General features: G+C 30.3%; 2 protein-coding genes across 2 annotated transcripts in view; both read left to right on the forward strand.

Annotated features, from left to right (window-relative positions):
- LOC123301163 (diacylglycerol kinase 1-like) overlaps positions 1-4,316 on the forward strand; it is a 147,492-nt gene extending 143,176 nt beyond the window's left edge. The window contains exons 3-7 of the mRNA XM_044883896.1: positions 1,062-1,263; positions 1,318-1,491; positions 2,221-2,346; positions 4,113-4,235; positions 4,297-4,316. Of these exons, the coding sequence (XP_044739831.1) occupies positions 1,062-1,263; positions 1,318-1,491; positions 2,221-2,346; positions 4,113-4,235; positions 4,297-4,316 (645 nt within the window). The remainder of the gene's footprint in view (positions 1-1,061; positions 1,264-1,317; positions 1,492-2,220; positions 2,347-4,112; positions 4,236-4,296) is intronic.
- On the forward strand, positions 4,219-17,481 carry LOC123299951 (diacylglycerol kinase 1). The gene is made up of 12 exons (XM_044882376.1): positions 4,219-4,235; positions 5,523-5,647; positions 6,515-6,752; positions 8,418-8,623; positions 10,689-10,874; positions 12,036-12,077; positions 12,282-12,600; positions 13,117-13,385; positions 14,219-14,374; positions 14,445-14,661; positions 15,560-15,741; positions 16,186-17,481. Exons 2-12 carry the CDS (start codon positions 5,525-5,527, stop codon positions 16,273-16,275), a joined length of 2,028 nt encoding a protein of 675 aa, XP_044738311.1. The 5' UTR covers positions 4,219-4,235; positions 5,523-5,524; the 3' UTR covers positions 16,276-17,481.
- Positions 17,482-19,304: the final 1,823 nt, after the last annotated feature.

A 19,304-nucleotide genomic window follows, 5' to 3' on the forward strand; every position in this document is an offset into this window, starting at 1 on the left:
TCATACCATATGAACATATAAGTCAATATAGATAGCTACTCCGAAGTGTTTACCAACCGAAATTGATATCAGAAGAAAGATAATTTCGATAGAAAAACGATAGAAAAACTATTATAGGAGTGATTAAAAATCAATAAAATTTCATAAAAAAATGTCTCATCTGGCTACCAGATGGGTGAAGATCGACCTTATACCGTCTCATAGACCATTAAAGGTCATTCAAGGAATTTTTCTATATTAAGAGAGAATATATTAAGGTATTATTTCTAACGGTTGAGTGTATTTTTAATATAAGAAGTGAAAATTAGAATGATTTATAGAGAAAAATTTTCTATCAAAAATTGTTTAAAAACTCCGGGCCCTTGTATTTGAACTATATTACTATAAAATTTTTAGATTAAACAGAATGTGACAGCGGATTATCAATGTAGCATAAAATTTTTAGATTCTAATACACATTTACTACTGTGTTTAGCTTCTAGATAAAATGTATTTAAAGATTTATTTATTATTAACTAACCATATCTATCGAAAGCTTTAATCTTCAACATTATCAAATATCGAAAGTATAATATCAGGGAAACAGTATGGTTCAATTTTAATTATATTAGATATATAAAGATGTTCGAGCACGTGCCAAAATGAAAATTGCTGGCATTTGCAAAACTAGACTTGATGCCTTGACAAAATTTTAAAGTGAAATTAAAATTGATTATAAGCAATCAAAAATTGCATGCAAAGGTTGTCCACCTCCTTTTAGCAAAACAAAGTTTTAAATGTAATCTCTATGGCGATACCCACGTATGACGTCACTAGTGGGTGTCTTCCTATTTATTTAATTAGGAATTTTAAACGTTTATATCTTGCATCCCATAGAAAATTTTTAAAACCAACTTCACATTTCCTTTCGTGAAGTGAGAATTTAGTCCGATCCCCTATTATGAAACTTCATAGCCTGGTAGTTATTTTGATGTAATATCCTACTGAAAGATTGTATAATATATACATTTTAGCTTAGGTATTTCATTTTAACATTATTAATTGAATAAAATTTGTTCCAGGATATTGACTATGATGGTTTCAAAAAATTCCTCGACACATTCTTAGAAGTAAAAACACCAGAGGATCTTGCAAGGCATTTATTTTTATCATTTGTAAAACGGGGAACGATTCAACCACCTCATGTTGATGGTAAAGCATTTAAAGAAATGGCGGTTTTAAGTTCAAATACAGCATTTGCACCAATAACATCACATTCAAAAGGTATGACCTGGAGTTATATGAAAAATTCTGAAAAAATTAAAATAAGTTTATTAGGATCCACCCCAAATGTAAATGCTTGCGGTACGGCTGCATTAACACAAGAAATTACAGAAAAAAGCAACACATATAGCGGTATGATTGCAGAAAAAATACATGGGCTTACAGAAAAATTACATTCATTTGGTCATCATCGAAGTGATTCGGATACATCCTCAAGAATTCGAACAGGTATATTCCTATATTAATTATTAAAAGAATGGTGATAAAAATTTAATATTTTATATTCCATAGTATTTTTGAAACAGAGGTAATTTAATGATTTACGAATTTAATGGCCGAGTTTGTTCAAATTCTTGAATCAAGACAAAAACAAGAAGGAGATATAAGGAATAACATATTTTTAAAAAATTTATAGAAAAAATCTACACAAAATCAGGTCTGATCGAATCGTTTCTGGATCGTAGCTTCTAAAGGAATGAAGGGATTTTGAAATCTAGAAAATCTGGTCACCCGTTTAAAAATCATTATCTCTTTTCTAGTTTTTATCGGCTATGGAAGTCTAATCTCGAACTTGAAACATAGCTAAGAAACCTCGTTATTGTATTACCTTTCAAGTTCATCGTTAAGGAGCTACAATACCACAGGCAGTTACACAGATATACAGGCACGTTAAACTTATAACAGCCTTCGGAAAGTACTTTATCTACAGATTCTGGTCTCAACAAGATTTTCAGTTTTCTTTTAAATTATTTTTGTTGAAGTTTTTCCATTCGTTTGGCATTCGAGTTTGCAAACTTGGATTATTTATTCGAGACACAGCATAAATATTTCGCTCTTCTAAGCGACAAGCCTTATTAGAAGTATTGAAATGCTATGAATATAAAATGTTAATTGTAAATTTACTTAGTTTATTTGTAGATAATCGAATTAGAAATGTTTTTCTCAATATTTCATTAGGTAGTGTGCATCCAATGTTAACAGTCACGCATACGTCATATTCATGTCATGATGTTTTATTGGATAAAAAAAGTGCAGATTCCTCACCAAGTCACAGTCAAATATCAAGAAATTCATCAAGAAAAAGTAATAATTCACTTTTAGTTAATAATGGAAAATTAGAAGGTACTTAACATTTAGTCCTCATTGCAAATAATGGGCTCGTTCACAAAATTTACCACAAATAAATTGGTTTATGAATAAGATCCATAGACAGGACCATTTTTTTGGCAAAAACTGACTCTTTCGTTTTCTCCAAAAGCTTATACCAATCCTGAAAAACGGCAAACAACTTTTTGAAAGCAAATTGTTTTTAAAATCAAATCAATAACCATCGATGCATATTAATTACCATTTTCAAAGACTATAAACACTAAAGTGACCGTGTATTCGACGGAAAACTTTATATATCTTAAATCATTTAATGTGAATATTTCGCGGTAACTTTTCCAAAGCTAGTTCCATTAAAATTAAGATCTTGTGAAAAGGAGCATATAAAATGCGACAACTAACATCTATCGCAGCACCACCGAAATGTAGAAAAAAATTTTAAAAAAAGAGGGATGAACGAGCCCATTTACCTCATAAATCATTTTCTAACAAGAAGAATTATATTTTCTATCAAATAATAGTAATTAAACAGTCGTGATGTTACGACATTAATTTAACGCTTAAATTGGTTGTTATAATGTTAAAAAATCATGACTGCTTAAGACTCAAAGTTATCCGTAAATTGCATCCAGTTTTTATGTAACGATTGCTCAGAAAGTTAAATTGAAAAGTTAATTACAAAGCGGTAGAGTTTGGCTTAGTATTAACTTTCTATGCAAGACTTATAAAAATCATTTATTCATATAAAATTCATTTTATAAGCATTTCACCTTTGCATATAAGACTCTGGTTTCACAATTTCCTAATGAAAATTCAATTGTACCTTTATTCAGTAAAACATAAGAAGTTTATTTTGGTAACACGATTAAATTTTCAGTAGAGATCATTCTAAGTTACCTCCTTGAACTTAGATCAATCAGCTTTCAAGATATAGCCAGCAAAATATTACGAAAAGACTGAGAGACTGAAAGTGGGATATGGAAATGTATCTTAGACACAACTTCATCTCTTTGGCTAAGCCTCTGAAAAATATTTTATTTCAAACGAATTTGTTTAAAGATATAACGGTCTCAACGGTATTGGTTTCAAAGATGTATTTTTTAAGGTATTTCCAGCATGAAACCACTTGTCAGCAGATCTGGCCTTTTTCACAGATTCAGAATAATTGCTGTGATAGCTGTGAGATCCCGAAGTTGCATAATTTTTGATGGGAAAAAAGCATGTAAAACTCATTGTCCTCCTAGCTGTATTTTACGACATAAAAAAATTATCTCGACAAAATTGAAAAAAATGTGGGAAGGAATGTTTTTGGAATAAATAGAACCACGGCGTTTTATTTTCGAGATATTAATTTTGACGTAAATTGTCAAAATTGGGAACTTAGGCATTAATTATCTCGTGTTTTAAACGGTAAAAATTTCTGATACTTTGGGATTTAATAGTAAGTTAGCCTGTGAATAAAAATTCGATAAATTCAATCGAAAAGTGCGTTCTACCATAGTTTTAGCATAGGAACTACAAATACTACGCTGGAAATACCAAAAGCCATCACTGCTTAAATAGTTATTATAAACAATAATATATTTTCACGAATGCTTTTCAACATATTACAATCAATATTTTAAATCGTATTAAAAGTCTCTCCCATTTTGTATTAGGAAAGTGTGAAAACATGATAATTTTGAATGAAAAGCGTAATAAACAGAACGTCACTAAACTGTCTGTTTTAAAACCCATTTCAGAATTAAGACATTTTGTGCCAAAACAAAGCACTATTGATGTACATTCCGTGCACGTATCCTTGAAGGATATTGTATGCTATTTATCGTTACTAGAAGCAGGGAGACCAGAAGATAAACTTGAATGTAAGTGTTTTTTTCGTATTATCTAGCGTTGAATTTTATTTATAATGTTTGTTATTTTTAGTGTATTCTTTTGTAAGATAAAAACCACAAAAACACATTGATTTTCGTTTTTTCATTTATTTTGTTTGCCATATTCACTTTTTATCTGGTTTTTACTAGTGTTGGATTAAATAGCTCTAATTCAAGCATTCATTCATTTTATTCAATTCATTCAAATGAATCACCATTTCTCAAAATACATTTGGCTTCGCATTTCTACAAAAGAAATTTCCCATAGCCTTCTGCATAAAAAAGATATGTAACAATTTTTGGAGCTCCGTTGCCAAATTTAAAAACCAAGATCATTCAATTTCACAATTTTTAAATATATGAAAAACGGTCAAAGTTCGCAAAATTTTAACGGTAAGTCGGATTTGAATGCGGTTTTAGTCATTCGATTCGTTAGAGTGTCAGGAAATTTTGTGCCCTAAATTGATTTATAAGAAATTAAAAATACGCCATTTGCATAAATAATATGCATTTTAAAATTGCATTTTAAATTAACCTATAAATACTATACTTAATTCACGATTCGGTTAATAGTGATGAAAATGATTTCAAACTTGTCACTTGAGGCTTTTTGAGTTCGCTAAACACGAATATCACGACATAATCGGACACCAGGTACCTCGGAGATCAATTCTGTCGAAAATTTTGAAACGTAAACCGTATTACTATGAAATAGAGAAAACCGTGAAAACATTGAGATACATTGTGGGATTTCCAAATGTGCCAAAAGTTTTAAAAATTGAGAGATGCAAAGATAAAGGGAATTGCTTTTTTTATTCAATTCGCGAGTCTTTCTGAATTAATATTATCCAATCCAACATTGGTTTTTATTGTATGTTTGAAATCTATACAAACACAATTCTTATAGACAATCTACTCTCTAGCACATTTGATGTAATATATTTTCTTGGAGTATTTTCCGAGCTTCATTTTATGTTTGTTTTATAGATTTCACAGACAACAAATCTTCAAATCATTTAGAAAGATCATTTTTCAAAGACATTTGTATCTATCACATATAGAATCAAACTACTATTGATTGATCATTGCCCGAAGTATCTATTACGGATTTTATTCAAAAACCTTTTAATCGTTTCACTTTGAAATTTGCAAAAAAAATGTTCCTTTTTTAAGCTTTATTCAAGATTTACATTATAAATAAACTTTAATCATACTTAATTCTAACACAAAATAAACGAATGTGTCGTTATTTCTTAAATTATTTTCAATTATTTGTAGTCATGTTTCGGCTTTACGATACTGATGGTAATGGAGTATTGGATACGAACGAAATGGATTGTATTGTTAATCAAATGATGACTGTTGCGGAATATCTAGGATGGGATGTCACTGAATTAAAACCGGTAGGTAAACTAATCATATTGATTATTCTGTGATAACTAATGTCATTATTCTTGTAAGACTGTTTTGAATTATAAATGCTTGCGTTTGATGACAACTTGATGCAAATACAGAATTCGTTTTGGGAACAAAATGATGTAGCGATGATACATTTGCTGATAAATTGATAAATAAGAATGAGAGCCAATTGCCTTTATCATTATGCTAGCAGTAGCAATGGCAACTAGCAAAGAGTAACCATAATCGTGCCACATAACTTTAAACCGGTTTCATAAATGGTACTCACTGGTCTTCTAAATGGTACTCCGATAATTTACTTTGACTTAACACTCTAGAAATTTTTCGGGTACGGAACCCTAAACTCGCACTTGACACGTATCTAAGTACACTCTCCATTAAATTACCTTTTTCCTTAGAGCCTTCTCGTAGCTGAACCGATTTTGAGGATTATCGCCTATTTTTTACTTGTTCCGGGTAAGGAACACTAAACTTGGAATAGAAACATAGCTAAGAACACTCCCCATTAAATTACCTATCAGTTATGTTATTACAGTTGTGTATTTCTTGATTCAAGAAAATTTGAGTGCAGTCATAAGACTATCGTTTATTCGCATTTAAACACCATCACTTCAATCTAGTAGTTTTTTTTACAGTGCACAAGTCTAAATTATTCTTCTAAATTATTACAATTTGAATTTTTTACACAAAACCAATGAAATTCCTGAGTCAAATTATTTAAAATACACCATTACCTATTTATTGTCAATGTTGCTCACTCCAGTCTTAACTTATATTTCGACAATCTAACTTATATTTCGACACCAGATTTTATATAATATTTTATAGAGATGATTGATTACTTTTTACAGATATTACAAGATATGATGGTGGAAATTGATTACGATGCTGATGGCACTGTATCTTTGGAGGAATGGAAACGTGGTGGTATGACAACAATACCATTATTAGTATTACTTGGATTAGATGACAATGTCAAAGAGGATGGTAATCATTTATGGCGTTTAAAACATTTTAGTACACCAGCGTACTGTAATTTATGTTTAAATATGTTAGTGGGTTTAGGGAAAAAAGGTTTATGTTGTGTATGTAAGTATTATGGTATTATTATTAATATAATTTAATATTGATTGGCTTCTTACAGTTCTTATACTAATTAATTAGCGTAGATTGGGTTTAAAAAAGCTATTTTTTTGGAACAGATACTTCAATTTTTTCCTTTTTTTTCGATCTCAAGACTTTAACAATATTTAAGAAAACTAAAATGGCTTTAAAATACGTTCCGAAGCATTAGAAACATTAAAATATTTCTTTCAAATCATGACTCTTTCCGCCCCACTATGCTCTACGACACGTCCATCTAGACTTGAACATCGGTTCTCGGTTTTAAATTTCGTTAACTATATGAAAAATCGTAAACAAAAGAGGTCTAAGATTTTTCTCTAACTCATTATTACAAATCATAGTACTAGCTCTTACTTGCTCATAAGGAAAGAAATGGGTTGGTTTTTGAAATGTTTACTACAAGTGAATCCCCAGCATCTAGACTTTAAGTTCTCAGTGTCCTTCTAGAAACGACAATGTTCTATCAAGTGAAAATATGCATACCTAAACTTAAAAATATGCATAAGCATTGCATACCGAAAAAAATTAGTCATTTCATTATTCTTAATAATATCATAGAGCTGCATAGTCGCTGTCAAGAAGATTTGATCGCAGTGGTGAGACAGAACAGATATAGTAGGCGTGAATAGCTGTAGAGAGACAGATAAAGTTAGATGAAGTAGGTGCGTATAGCTGTCGTCGTTTCTCTTATACGACTACAACTTCTGCCTCTCTCTGTTTCTCTCACTGCAGTCAATAATTCACTTATTGCGTTTCCTATATCTGTACAGCTCTATAGTATTATCTCTATGGATTCAACTGAACATATTTAAACGGTTCAGATGTATTGCTACACATCGAAGCCATTCCTTTTAACTGTAGCCGTTCATACCTCAAATCTGGAAAAAGATTCTCGTTTAAAAAATTCTGATAGATCGATTTTTCAATCATCACAATATTTTCTCAACTTTAACTTGTCTCTTTCTCAACAAAAAATTTTCTTGAACAATTTTGATGAAAACTCTTTCGATCGACTTTTTGGATTAGAATTGTTCACGATGATTCCCATGACATCTGAGTCGACGAAGTTCATCTTGGCGATGTACTATGGGGTGCCAAAAATTCACTCGATATTTGCAACAAATATAAGTTTCTTAATGTCTATCAAATGCGTCGCGTTCTGGCAATTTGGCTGTGACAACAGCGGCGAATGAACGCTCCTTTCGGCCTTACATATTCCCAAAACATATCTTACATCGGTTTAGCCCTCGCTCAATATACATCGCGGTGTAGAGGACGATGCATAAAAAGTTTTGGAAAAGTTTTTTCTGTAGTTCGCAGATTCACCTGTAAAATAATGACCATATATCACATTTTGAGTGAGCCAATTCAATATTCTCTTTCTCGAAAAAAGAATTTTTTGTTTTTACTGACTTATATGGCGAACAAAAGTTTGAACCCTTGGATAATTCTTGCTCACGGGCTTGCATTGATCCTTTCCAAAACTACTAAGTTGATATGTTATTCTCAAAGCCTCTTTATTGCCTTCGTCCAATCATTACGTCTAGCTTCATAAACCCTTAAGGAATAAATTACAGTAACTTTTTTATATATTTATCCAATTATAAATTTTTATTTTCCATATTACAGTTTGTAAATATACAGTACATGAACGATGTGTACAGAGAGCACCAGCCAGTTGTATTGCAACATACGTTAAAAGTAAAAAGACATCACAACAAATGGTACATCATTGGGTTGAAGGAAATTGTCATGGGAAATGTTCAAAATGTAAAAAAACTATTAAATCATATAATGGAATTACAGGTTTACACTGTAGATGGTGTCAATTAACGGTAAAAATTACCATATATTTACTACTCAACTCGATATAGTAACTACACTTCTGCCTACCATAGTTGCATATTTTTCATATAAGTATAATTTGATTTTATTATGCATAACACTTCACTTACTTACTGGGTAGTGTTGTGTAGTTACTAGTTACTACAGTAGAATCTCGATAAGTTAAAGTCCAAGGGAAACACAAAATATTTTAAGTTATAGAGGTTTTAAGTTATCAAGTGTCTATGTTAGGTAAAGGTTAATATAGAGGTATGTACATGTTTCTATGTACCCTAGTTAATATAGAGGTATGTACATGTTTCTATGTAGTTACTGAGGGCCTATACAGAGATTATTTATTTAAGTTATAGAGGTTGCGTATTTTAAGTTATAGAGGTTTTGGGCTCTGATGGGAAGGGAACATAGTATTTTTTGAAGTAACAGAGGTTTTTATGTTACCGAGGTTTAAGTTATCGAGATTCTACTGTAGTTACTTATTTTCTTCATAATAATCATATTGTCAATTATTATTTGTTTCCGACTGTTAATTTAGAAAATAACTGTGTTTTACAAAGTGGTTCATCAAAAGTGTCCGTGTAAATAAACATAAAAATAGTTAAGTTCCGTAAAACTGTAAGTTTCCCCCAAAAACATCGGTCTTCAAGATAGTTTCACTGAAACATTTTCTTCCTCGGTTATTTATATTAAACGCGTACAATTTTCCGCATTACTTTCGATTTTATTATCTTTTAATGTTTCAATATACAGAGTGTGTCATTTTAATCTATAATGGCTAATAGCACCTTTTGTAGTTATCAAATCAAAAAACAACTTAAACAAAAATTGCTGAGTTTGATGAGGGACATCATGTTATGACATCAGATTAGACCTAGCTCTTCGGATTTCTTCATTAGCCAATTTAGATCCTAAGCGCTAGGAAATAGAATAAAACTAAAACATTTAAGCTCAACCATTTTTTCGTAAATCGTCAGCTTTCGGAGGAAATGAGACTTAAAAATATGTCATTATTGTATTTAATCGAAAGAAAACACGCTAAATACGGAAAAATGCTTTATCCAAAAGTTTTCAAGGGAAATAGAGGACATTCGCCTGTGTCAATGAATTTGACCTACATTTATCGATAAATTTTAAGGGTATTTTCTTTCGATTAAATGCAATAATGACATATTTTTAAGAAGCATTTCCTCCTGGGGATCAACTTTCTAATTGAGAGTGTTGTTCTATCTCTTATCTATTAAAACGAGCTATCTAGCCATTATAGCTTAAAATGACCCAACTTGTATATAATCTAAAATTATATATAATATAAAACATATATACAGAGTGGGGTTTTGAAAACAATGTTAAACATGAACTCATCAATTTTCTTAAACTATTTTTACAATTTTAAAATACATAAAAAAGTATTTAAGAATATTACTTACATAAATTGAATTTGTAATTGTATTTATAACTAAATTTAGTCACTCATAAATTATTCGAACCTTAAAATGGAACCGGGACCGAAAAACGGAACTAACAAATGTTGGTTCAAATTTTGCATAATATGATTTTACATAGTTAAAAAATATTGAATTCTCGTTAGGGGGTGGAAAACCCTTAAAAACTTCCCCCAAAATCAATTTTTTGAAAATATTTTGAAAACATACGAAGATATGAAAAAAATTTTAAATAAAATATGTAGATGATATTGATATATGTTTTTTTACCCCCTACATAGAATTCAATATTTTTAACTATGTATACTTCTTTATATCAAAGCGAACTTTTATATTCAAAAATGTAGTCTTCCTTGATGGTAGTTTAAATCTTCATTTTTTTGGACTAAAAAGCCAGTTTCTCCGGAGCTTAGCTGAAGTTAATACTGGATCAAGTTACATCAAAATAGAACTATATAATGTAGTTCCGCTTTTATATACCTTCATGTATTGAGTTCGGGCACCTACACAAATAGAAATATTCACAGCTATAAATAATGAAGTTGATTTTTGTTTTTATTTGAATGTCGTCTTTCAAAAGATTTTTTATTCTGTTTCTCTTTTATATATTTTTTAGTTGCATAATAAGTGTGTATCACAAGTAAAGGCTGAATGTACTCTTGGAGAAAATGTCGTACATATCTTACCCCCAACTGCAATATGTCCAGTTGTACTTGATCGGCAACGATCATTAGGTCGTGAATATAAACGTGGTGGATCACGATACGGTGCCTCAGAATCATCATCACAACTCAGTTCTCAGGTAGGTAATAAAGATCATACTTATATTTATTATTATTTTTCCAGAAATTAAAGTTTTATCGATATCTTCAAAAAAGAAATTTCTAAACGGAACCAGTTCCACTTGGATTTGATGTTTTATTTGAGGTTGCTCATAAATTATGCCACGTTAAAATCTGTGAAGCTTTTTTCACAACTTCCACCTCCATATCACGACTCGTGGCGTATTTTTTTATCTCCCCACCTATATTTTGGTATTGTTTTTTTTTTGAATTAATTTTAAATTTAATTTGAGAACCAGTTTTTGCTTTAAAAACGAAATATTTATCGAAAAAATGATATTAATGCGGATATTGCTAAAACGGCTGTTTTTTTAAATTTGAAATAGGTGGATTGCTGATATCGAATTTGCCTCAATGCCAAAACTGTAAATGTAAAAGTAGACTTAATACCATAACAAAATTTGAAAGTCAAACCAAAATTGATTAAAAAACGAAGCATTTATAAGCATTCAAAGATTGTTGTCCATTTCTTTCTTGCCACCAGAGTTTTATATATAATCTCCGTGGCAACACTATTAAAGTATCTCCTCTTTATTAAATGAGGAGTTTTAAATTTGCGCATTTCCAAAGATTTTCAAAAAACCAATTTCACTTTTCTGTCCGTGCAGTTAGAATTCTTCACCTGAAGTGTTTAAAATTTAGTCATTATCCCAATAGGGCATTGTGAGACGTGTATTGTATTTGTCAGTGTCGCATAAAATATCCTCAGCGCATAATGTCAAATTTCTAATTTTTCCAATCAGGCGTTTAGGCAATTTTCGCGAAATATTATTTTTCTTCCGAAATTTCAACCGTGTAGAGAAGGACGCTTTCCTGCCTATAAGTGTATAAAGAAATCGTCTTATTTCGACTTTACCTACCATTTGTAGAAATGCTGTTGTTATAACTTGAATCACCGTCCACAGAAAAACTTTTATTAAATACCTTTTTAAATACGATAAATCCCTCACTGAATAAGAAATTGATAAAAATGAAGTCAAAATATTGTTTCTTTCTGTGAGATTTAGAAGAAATTGTCAAAGGAGGAATACTTCTTAAAGTAACAAAGTTGAGCCCAATTACGGTTAAACCAAAAATGCCACAAACATAATAATACTTATTTTTTATGATTATTTTGACAGAATTTGCCCCTACCTGTTTTGCAGCTCCAAGCGAATTTCTTAGTAAGTGCGAGAATAAAAAAGCTCCTATTATGTCTAATATGTTTTATTAATATTAATTTTCTGAACTCTGATCAATCTCAAAAAATTAATGCTTTACCATATTTGCTGATTTTCTTTTTAAATTTTGTATAAATTATGTTTCGAACGAGTGCTGACCAAATATGTATATTAATATCCAATTAATGTACATTTATTTTATTACAGGACCATGAATTAAGTGACAACAATTTACAAGGAATATTTTTAAAGCCATCATCCGCACCCACACAGCCTGCAATGTCATTTCAAATAACACCACCGCCAAACACATGCCCATTATTAGTATTTATAAATCCAAAGTCAGGTGGTCGACAAGGTGCTAAAATGTTACAAAAATTTCAATATTTATTAAATCCACGGCAAGTACATAATCTAGCAACCGGTGGTCCAATGCAAGGTTTAACAATGTTTAAAGATGTACCTAATTTTAAAGTTATTTGTTGTGGGGGCGATGGCACGGTTGGATGGATTTTGGAAACAATGGGTAAATCTAAATTTGAATTTTATCTTTAATAATAATATATTCAATAGTAAGTTCCGATTTTTGCCCCAATTTCCTAGGTCAATTTTTTATTATATAAATACGTATTTCGACTCTCAAGTAGTCATCATTAGTATGAATTAGCTAATCGTATTCACTGTTATAAATAGCGTATGTTACTCGTTGCTAATTTGATGGCGGTTTGCAAATTGGTGCTTGCACACATGTGCATTATTTAAACTTTCCAAGTATCTGACAAATTTTGACGTTAACTTTGGCTTTTAGGCCAATGAAATTCGAGATTTATCATGAATTACCCTGCTTCTAAACGTACAGACAGACAACCGGAAATGGACTAATTAGGTGATTTTATGAACACCTGTACCAAAATTTTGTTTGTAGCATCAATATTTCTAAACGTTACAAACTTAGGACTAAACTTAGTATACCTTTATATATTTCATATAGACATGGTATAATTATCGTGTGACTGAAATTTGGAAATCTGTTTGTTTTTAGATAAAGTTCAAATGGAATCTCAACCAGCAGTAGGAGTCATTCCATTAGGAACAGGAAATGATTTAGCAAGATGTTTGAGGTGGGGTGGAGGTTACGAAGGAGAATCGTTAAATAAATTACTAGATAAAATTTCAAGAGCCAGTGCAGTAATGATGGATCGATGGTTAATTGAAGTAACGGATATTGAAGTGAAGGGAGAAGAAGAACGAAAAGCTGCATGTGATCGAATACCTTACAATATAATTAACAATTATTTTTCTGTCGGAGTGGTAAGTAGACATGCTAGGTTCAAAGCAAACTGATGCAAAAAAAAAAATGTTGCTTAAATGAATAAATTGCTGATTCATGGAAATATTATCTGCAAATCTGGTCTGATATTCTTTTGTGACAACGTAGCCCCTAAACGGATGAACCGAAGAATTTATTTATTATTTATTTTTTAAAGGTAATTTTATCGAGAGTGTTTTTAGTTTCAAGAAAATCTGCTTAGTCATTTAGAAATCTTTACCTCTTTTCTAGGGGCTATCAGGTACGGAATCCTAAATTCACGCTTGAAACACAGCTAAGAACTCTCTTCATCAAAATACCTTTCAAACAAACAGAAATCCGTTTGGGAGCTACCATGCCACATAAAATAAGATTTGATCAATTCGTATGTGGCATCGAAACTCTTAAATGTGTGAACCGATATTGATTTTTTGTTTGTTGAAAGGTAGTTTAATCGAGTGTTCTTACCTATGTTTCAAGGAAATCTGCTCAGTCCTTTAAAGATCGAGACCTCTTTTTTTAGAAGTAATCGGTTACGGAACTCTAAACTCGCATATGAAACATAGCTAAAACAAGTTCATACAAATTATCTCTCAATAAAAAAAAAATCGATTCCTCCGTTTAGGACCTACGATGCCACAGACAGGCACAGATACACAGACACGTTATGCTTATAACATCCCTCTTTGTAGTCGGGAGTTCATGAATGATTTGATCAGTTTGCAATTAAAATATTTTACATAACGGTTTTTCCTGAAAATTTTTTGTCATCATTTTGCGTGGAGCTTTCCTTATTTTATTAACTTTTCATTGAAAATAACTAATTAAACTTTAGGATGCTGCAATTTGTGTGAAATTTCATCTAGAACGTGAAAAAAATCCTGAAAAATTTAACAGCCGTATGAAAAATAAATTATGGTATTTTGAGTACGCAACTTCCGAACAGTTTTCAGCTTCATGTAAAAATTTACATGAATCTCTTGAAATTGTCGTAAGTAATTTTCACACGATATCATTCCACAATTCCCGCAATGTCTAGTCTAAGTTTATTATATTTTTAGTGTGATGGAGTTTCGTTAGATTTAGCTAATGGTTCACCGTTACAAGGAATTGCATTATTGAATATACCCTATACTCATGGTGGCTCAAATTTGTGGGGAGAGCATTTGAGTAAAAAACGAGCAACAGCGAATAAAAAGTTTAAAAGGAAAAAAGACAAAGAAAAAGATTTAAGTACGAGTAGTTTTAATTCAGTGGATTTAAGTGTTGCAATTCAAGGTATGGAATTTCTTATAATTATAGATCTAAGATGATTTCGTATCAGAGTGCCTCATTCTCTCGTTTCTGCTTTGGAGGGTAAACCAAACTGAGAAAAATTTGCAATTAACTCGCTTTCTTAATTTGGATTCAGCCATATTTCCTAAATGAATTATATCATAGGATCTAACATTAGAAAACGAAAGGCGTAAGGGTTGCAATTGACAAAACGGTTAAAATAAGAACTTTCGATATTTTATGTTTCAAATTTATTCTCATTCTACTCAACACTTAAATACTTTTCATGCTTTTCCGAGCAGAAGCGAAGAAATGAGACATTCTAGTCTGTTTTGCTAATATAATTAATATTAAATGAAAAACGAGAGGTATCCAACCTACACCCGGTGGGAACTATGTTCCTTTCGTTATAAAATTGTATTTAAAAATCTATTTTATCATTTTTCGTTATCATTTTATTGGTATATTTAAATTAATTCGATCGGTAAATTACCAAAGATTAGAATAATTTTATTTTGATTACTATTCATAGTAGCTAATCAGAACAAAAGATCTATTTCAAATTTTATGTCAAAAGTCATCTATGAGCAGTAATCAGAAGCTACCAAAGATCAGAATTAGGAGTTATTTAAAAACGTAGAATTTAAAAAAATGGATCTGACGACCTTCCGCATGAAGAGGAAGCACAGTAACTACAAGGCCACGCCACATTAGCAATACTATTAATATTTCAAGATAGTAAACTATAAAAGAAGTGTCGGTCGGACACACTTGTTTCTCTAGTCCCCATTCGCCAAACGCGCAAACCATAATGCAAAAAAAGAAAAATGTCATCAACCAAGATTCGACTACTGAATATTTGGTCACGTTAACAAATTTCGGTATTCGCTTTTTTTTCCAGATATTGGTGATCATTTAATAGAAGTTATTGGATTAGAAAATTGTTTACACATGGGTCAAGTTCGAACTGGCTTAAGGGCGAGTGGAAGAAGATTAGCACAATGTAGTTATGTACAATTAAAAACTAAGAAAATGTTTCCAATGCAAATTGATGGGGAACCATGGATGCAGCCTCCTTGTACAGTAAGTTTTAAAAATTAAATTATGCATCAACACCTCTAAAAATTTAGAATTTCGGGTATAAATACTAATATTTTTATCTAAAGTGCACAGTTTATAAGAACAAAACACAGAAAATTGTACATTGATGTAGATTTTTCAGAAAATATGAAAGATAAGAAAAAGTTTATGCATATGAATTGATCGGAAATTTTACGCCCGATAACTTTGGACTGATCTACTTTTTCTCTAAAACGCATAGTTTTCGAGTTAATTTAAAAATAGTAGAAAATTATATACAGATAAAAAGCTTAAACTTGGCATAGGTGGCATTGCTTCCTCCAAAAGTTCAGTAAATGATATGAACCTTTTTCTAAGTTGATGGGCGTATGGCTAATAATTTTGTTTCACGTTTAATGTAGGAGATACTAAATATTCAGTACAAAGTAATTTTTTTTTAATTTTCAGATAACCATTTCTCATAAAAATCAAGTACCAATGTTAATGGCACCACCATCAGAAAAAGGTCGTGGTTTCTTTAGATTTTTTCGAAGATAGACCTAGATTTTATTTAGTTAATTTACTTAAACATTCCCCCTATGGTAAGAATATTAAATAATTTTTTTTATTATCATAATGTTATATAGTCTTATGAATAGTTCGAGTACATTTAATAGTCAATTGTTTAAAATCGATATAAAACTCGATTGTTACATCGAAGTTGGGCAATAAGGGGGCATTCAAATAAAAAACAAACAGTGTAAGAAATATTCGTTGTATATCAGAGTAATAAATCGGTATTTTTGTTCGAAAAATGGCTCAGGAACTTGACAAAGCACACATCAATTGTGGGGATTACTATAAAACAAATTTCTAGCCTACTCCGACAATTCTCATTTACTTTTACTGAGAAACATATCTATCTAATTTAACGATAAATTTTGCAAGGCAGGTTGTTAAACTTAAAATCTTTGTAGATAATCTTTGATAATAAATCTTTTCCGTTTCAAATCCGTTTTAAATTCAAGGCAAAGTAACTAACTCGTTCACCATTTAACAATGTTACAGAGGTCCTGCACAGGAATTTTTTATTGGTATATCAAGAGGGCAACCTTATATGAGAACAAAATTTTAATAGTAAATTAAAATTATCGGAGTAGCTGCTAGAAATGTTTTTGATGGAATCCCAACAATTAGTTGAAACGAGATCAGAGAATCAGAGTGCTGGCTCATATTTGAGACTCAGTACCGATATATAATTCAACCAAACAAAACTTTTTTTATTTATGTAACAAAATATTTTAGAAGATAGGGACCATTTTATCGCTTTGGAAAAAATATTCGTTTTCATTTTCATAGATTCTAAAAGAACATCTTAAAAACTTATGAACAGAAACTTATTTTAAAAATCGAATTTATTAATTTATTTTGTACTATATTTACACTGGAAATACTCAAAGTATTTGTAAATGAACATTTAAAAAATAATACAAATATTTTATAACGAAATTTAAATTGTTTTATTGATCAATTACTTGCGAAAATCAATTTTTTTGTATTTTTGTCTTGAATGCAGTAAAATTTACCTTTCAGGCTGGTCGTCTTTCGTACCACAATCATTACTCCTGTACTCTTGCGATGAGAGAAAATCTCACGATATTTTTATCACGCAAGAGCAAAATTTCAAACTTGATTTTCAATATGTTTTTAACTTACATATATTTACGTGCAAAAATACATTAATTCAAATTAAAGAATTCCACAATTCCGGCCTTTTTAGGCGGATAGCGTTACGCAAATGACGCATAACGTTCAAATAATATTCCTTGTTGACTGTTTGGCCGGGCGGAAGGAACTCATAATGCACAACAAACGAGCGCAGTTTAAATTCAAACGTCACCTTATTTTTTGGACACAGTATTATTATAAAGACCCGTTAAAATTTGCTAAATAAAAAATGCTCCTGAACGTAAAAGTGCAGGTTGCCGTTGGGTAACCCAGTAGGATATCGAATCGCTTTGGAAAAACTTTTATCATATAATTGGGATCAAAATTAACAAAAAATATTCTCAGACATATTTCTCTAAACCCTCCAATTTTTCGAGTAAAAAATTCGTAAAAATTGAAAAAACGATTTTTACGATTTTCATCCTTCAAAAAGTGTAAGAAAAACTCAGATTTGTTACTAGTTTTCAAAACAGTACACTAGTTTTCAAATAGTTTATAATTTTCTAATTTTTCTTACAGTATCTTCCTTCGAATCTATATCGAGCAAATTAATTCAGTATTGCAAATAATTGATTGATAAAATATATTCAAGAAATTACAATAGATTAACATAAATTTTATTTTGTATGCAAATCCTTACATATTATATCTCTTGTAACTATCTCACTCTAAAAAATATCGATAGATTTATATCGATTTTTTAATGAATAATGAAGAAAAAAAAAAGAATTAGTCAATTTTTGTATACTTATAGTATAGATATAAATATTTTTAATAGCTTCTAACTGCCAAATATATGAAAAAAATAAATATTATTTATTGTTATTTATCCTAAAACGAAATTATTAGTTAATAGATATTTATCATTAAATATTAAAAATATTTGTAAACTTTCTTATTATTTCAAGAAAAAAAAATGTACATTATAAATTATATTAATTTGTTGTAAGTAATTTCGTAGTTTTCGAAAAATTGTAATTGCCAAAATATATGTTGCAAATTGATCTGATTAATGATTAAGAAATTATATGACACAGTTTTTTATTAACGCTAAAATTAATTTTATTTTTAATTTCACTTAATAAGTCAGAATAAATGAAATTTCAGAATTTATTACTTAGAACTTAAAATTGGTTGATTTAATCTCCCATGGTAAGAAAGAACGAAAAAAAATCGGAATCGGAAGGAGCCAAGGTAAGTTACGTGCTATTTGTTTTTTCTCTTGTCTCCTATTTGTATAATCATAAAATATCATTTTAATTTTTTATTTTGAGCTGATTGCAAAAATGTTAGTCACCACCTATCTTTCATACTTTAGGAAAACAAGCCAAACCTTACTTCGGAAGTCCCGTCTTTGGGGGCACTTGAATCAAATAGTTAAAAAAAGAACGAGAGGTGTCGTGGGACACCCGGTACGAACTACTTTCCTTTCGTACCTTGATACATTATAAATGTAACACTTACTTTTTTTACTGACAAGATTTTTTTCTACAAATTTAAGATATTAATTTTAGAAGTTAAATACTTGTTTGATTCTTTAAATAATTATAGTTTTTATGAATTAATTGTACTATTAGTTTAAAAAAACATACGTAATCAACCCAATATGTGGGTATATTACGATCGGTTTGATCAGGATATTCATTTTGACATAACACAAAAATTTCCTTGTACTTACTTTAAATTATATCTGTTATCTTTAACTTCTGATAACTTTCACAAAACATTTTTGACAAGTTATAAAAATATTTTTGCATTTTCTCAAAATTCATGGCAAGCTGAATTGAACAAATTTTAGTTTCCTAGGTAAACTAGATGAAAATAGTCGAATTTTGGTGCCGTGTTTTTGGTTGCACTTT

Source organism: Chrysoperla carnea, chromosome 5 (assembly GCF_905475395.1).
Source record: "Chrysoperla carnea chromosome 5, inChrCarn1.1, whole genome shotgun sequence".
NCBI classification, from domain to species: domain Eukaryota; kingdom Metazoa; phylum Arthropoda; class Insecta; order Neuroptera; family Chrysopidae; genus Chrysoperla; species Chrysoperla carnea.

Coding starts and splice junctions, on each gene's coding strand:
- LOC123299951 (XM_044882376.1), top strand. CDS start 5,525: ATGTTTCGGCTTTACGATACTGATGGTAATGGAGTATTGGATACGAAC. Junction 13,386..14,218: donor ATTATTTTTCTGTCGGAGTG/GTAAGTAGACAT, acceptor ATTAAACTTTAG/GATGCTGCAATTTGTGTGAA. Junction 14,662..15,559: donor TTTAAGTGTTGCAATTCAAG/GTATGGAATTTC, acceptor TTTTTTTTCCAG/ATATTGGTGATCATTTAATA.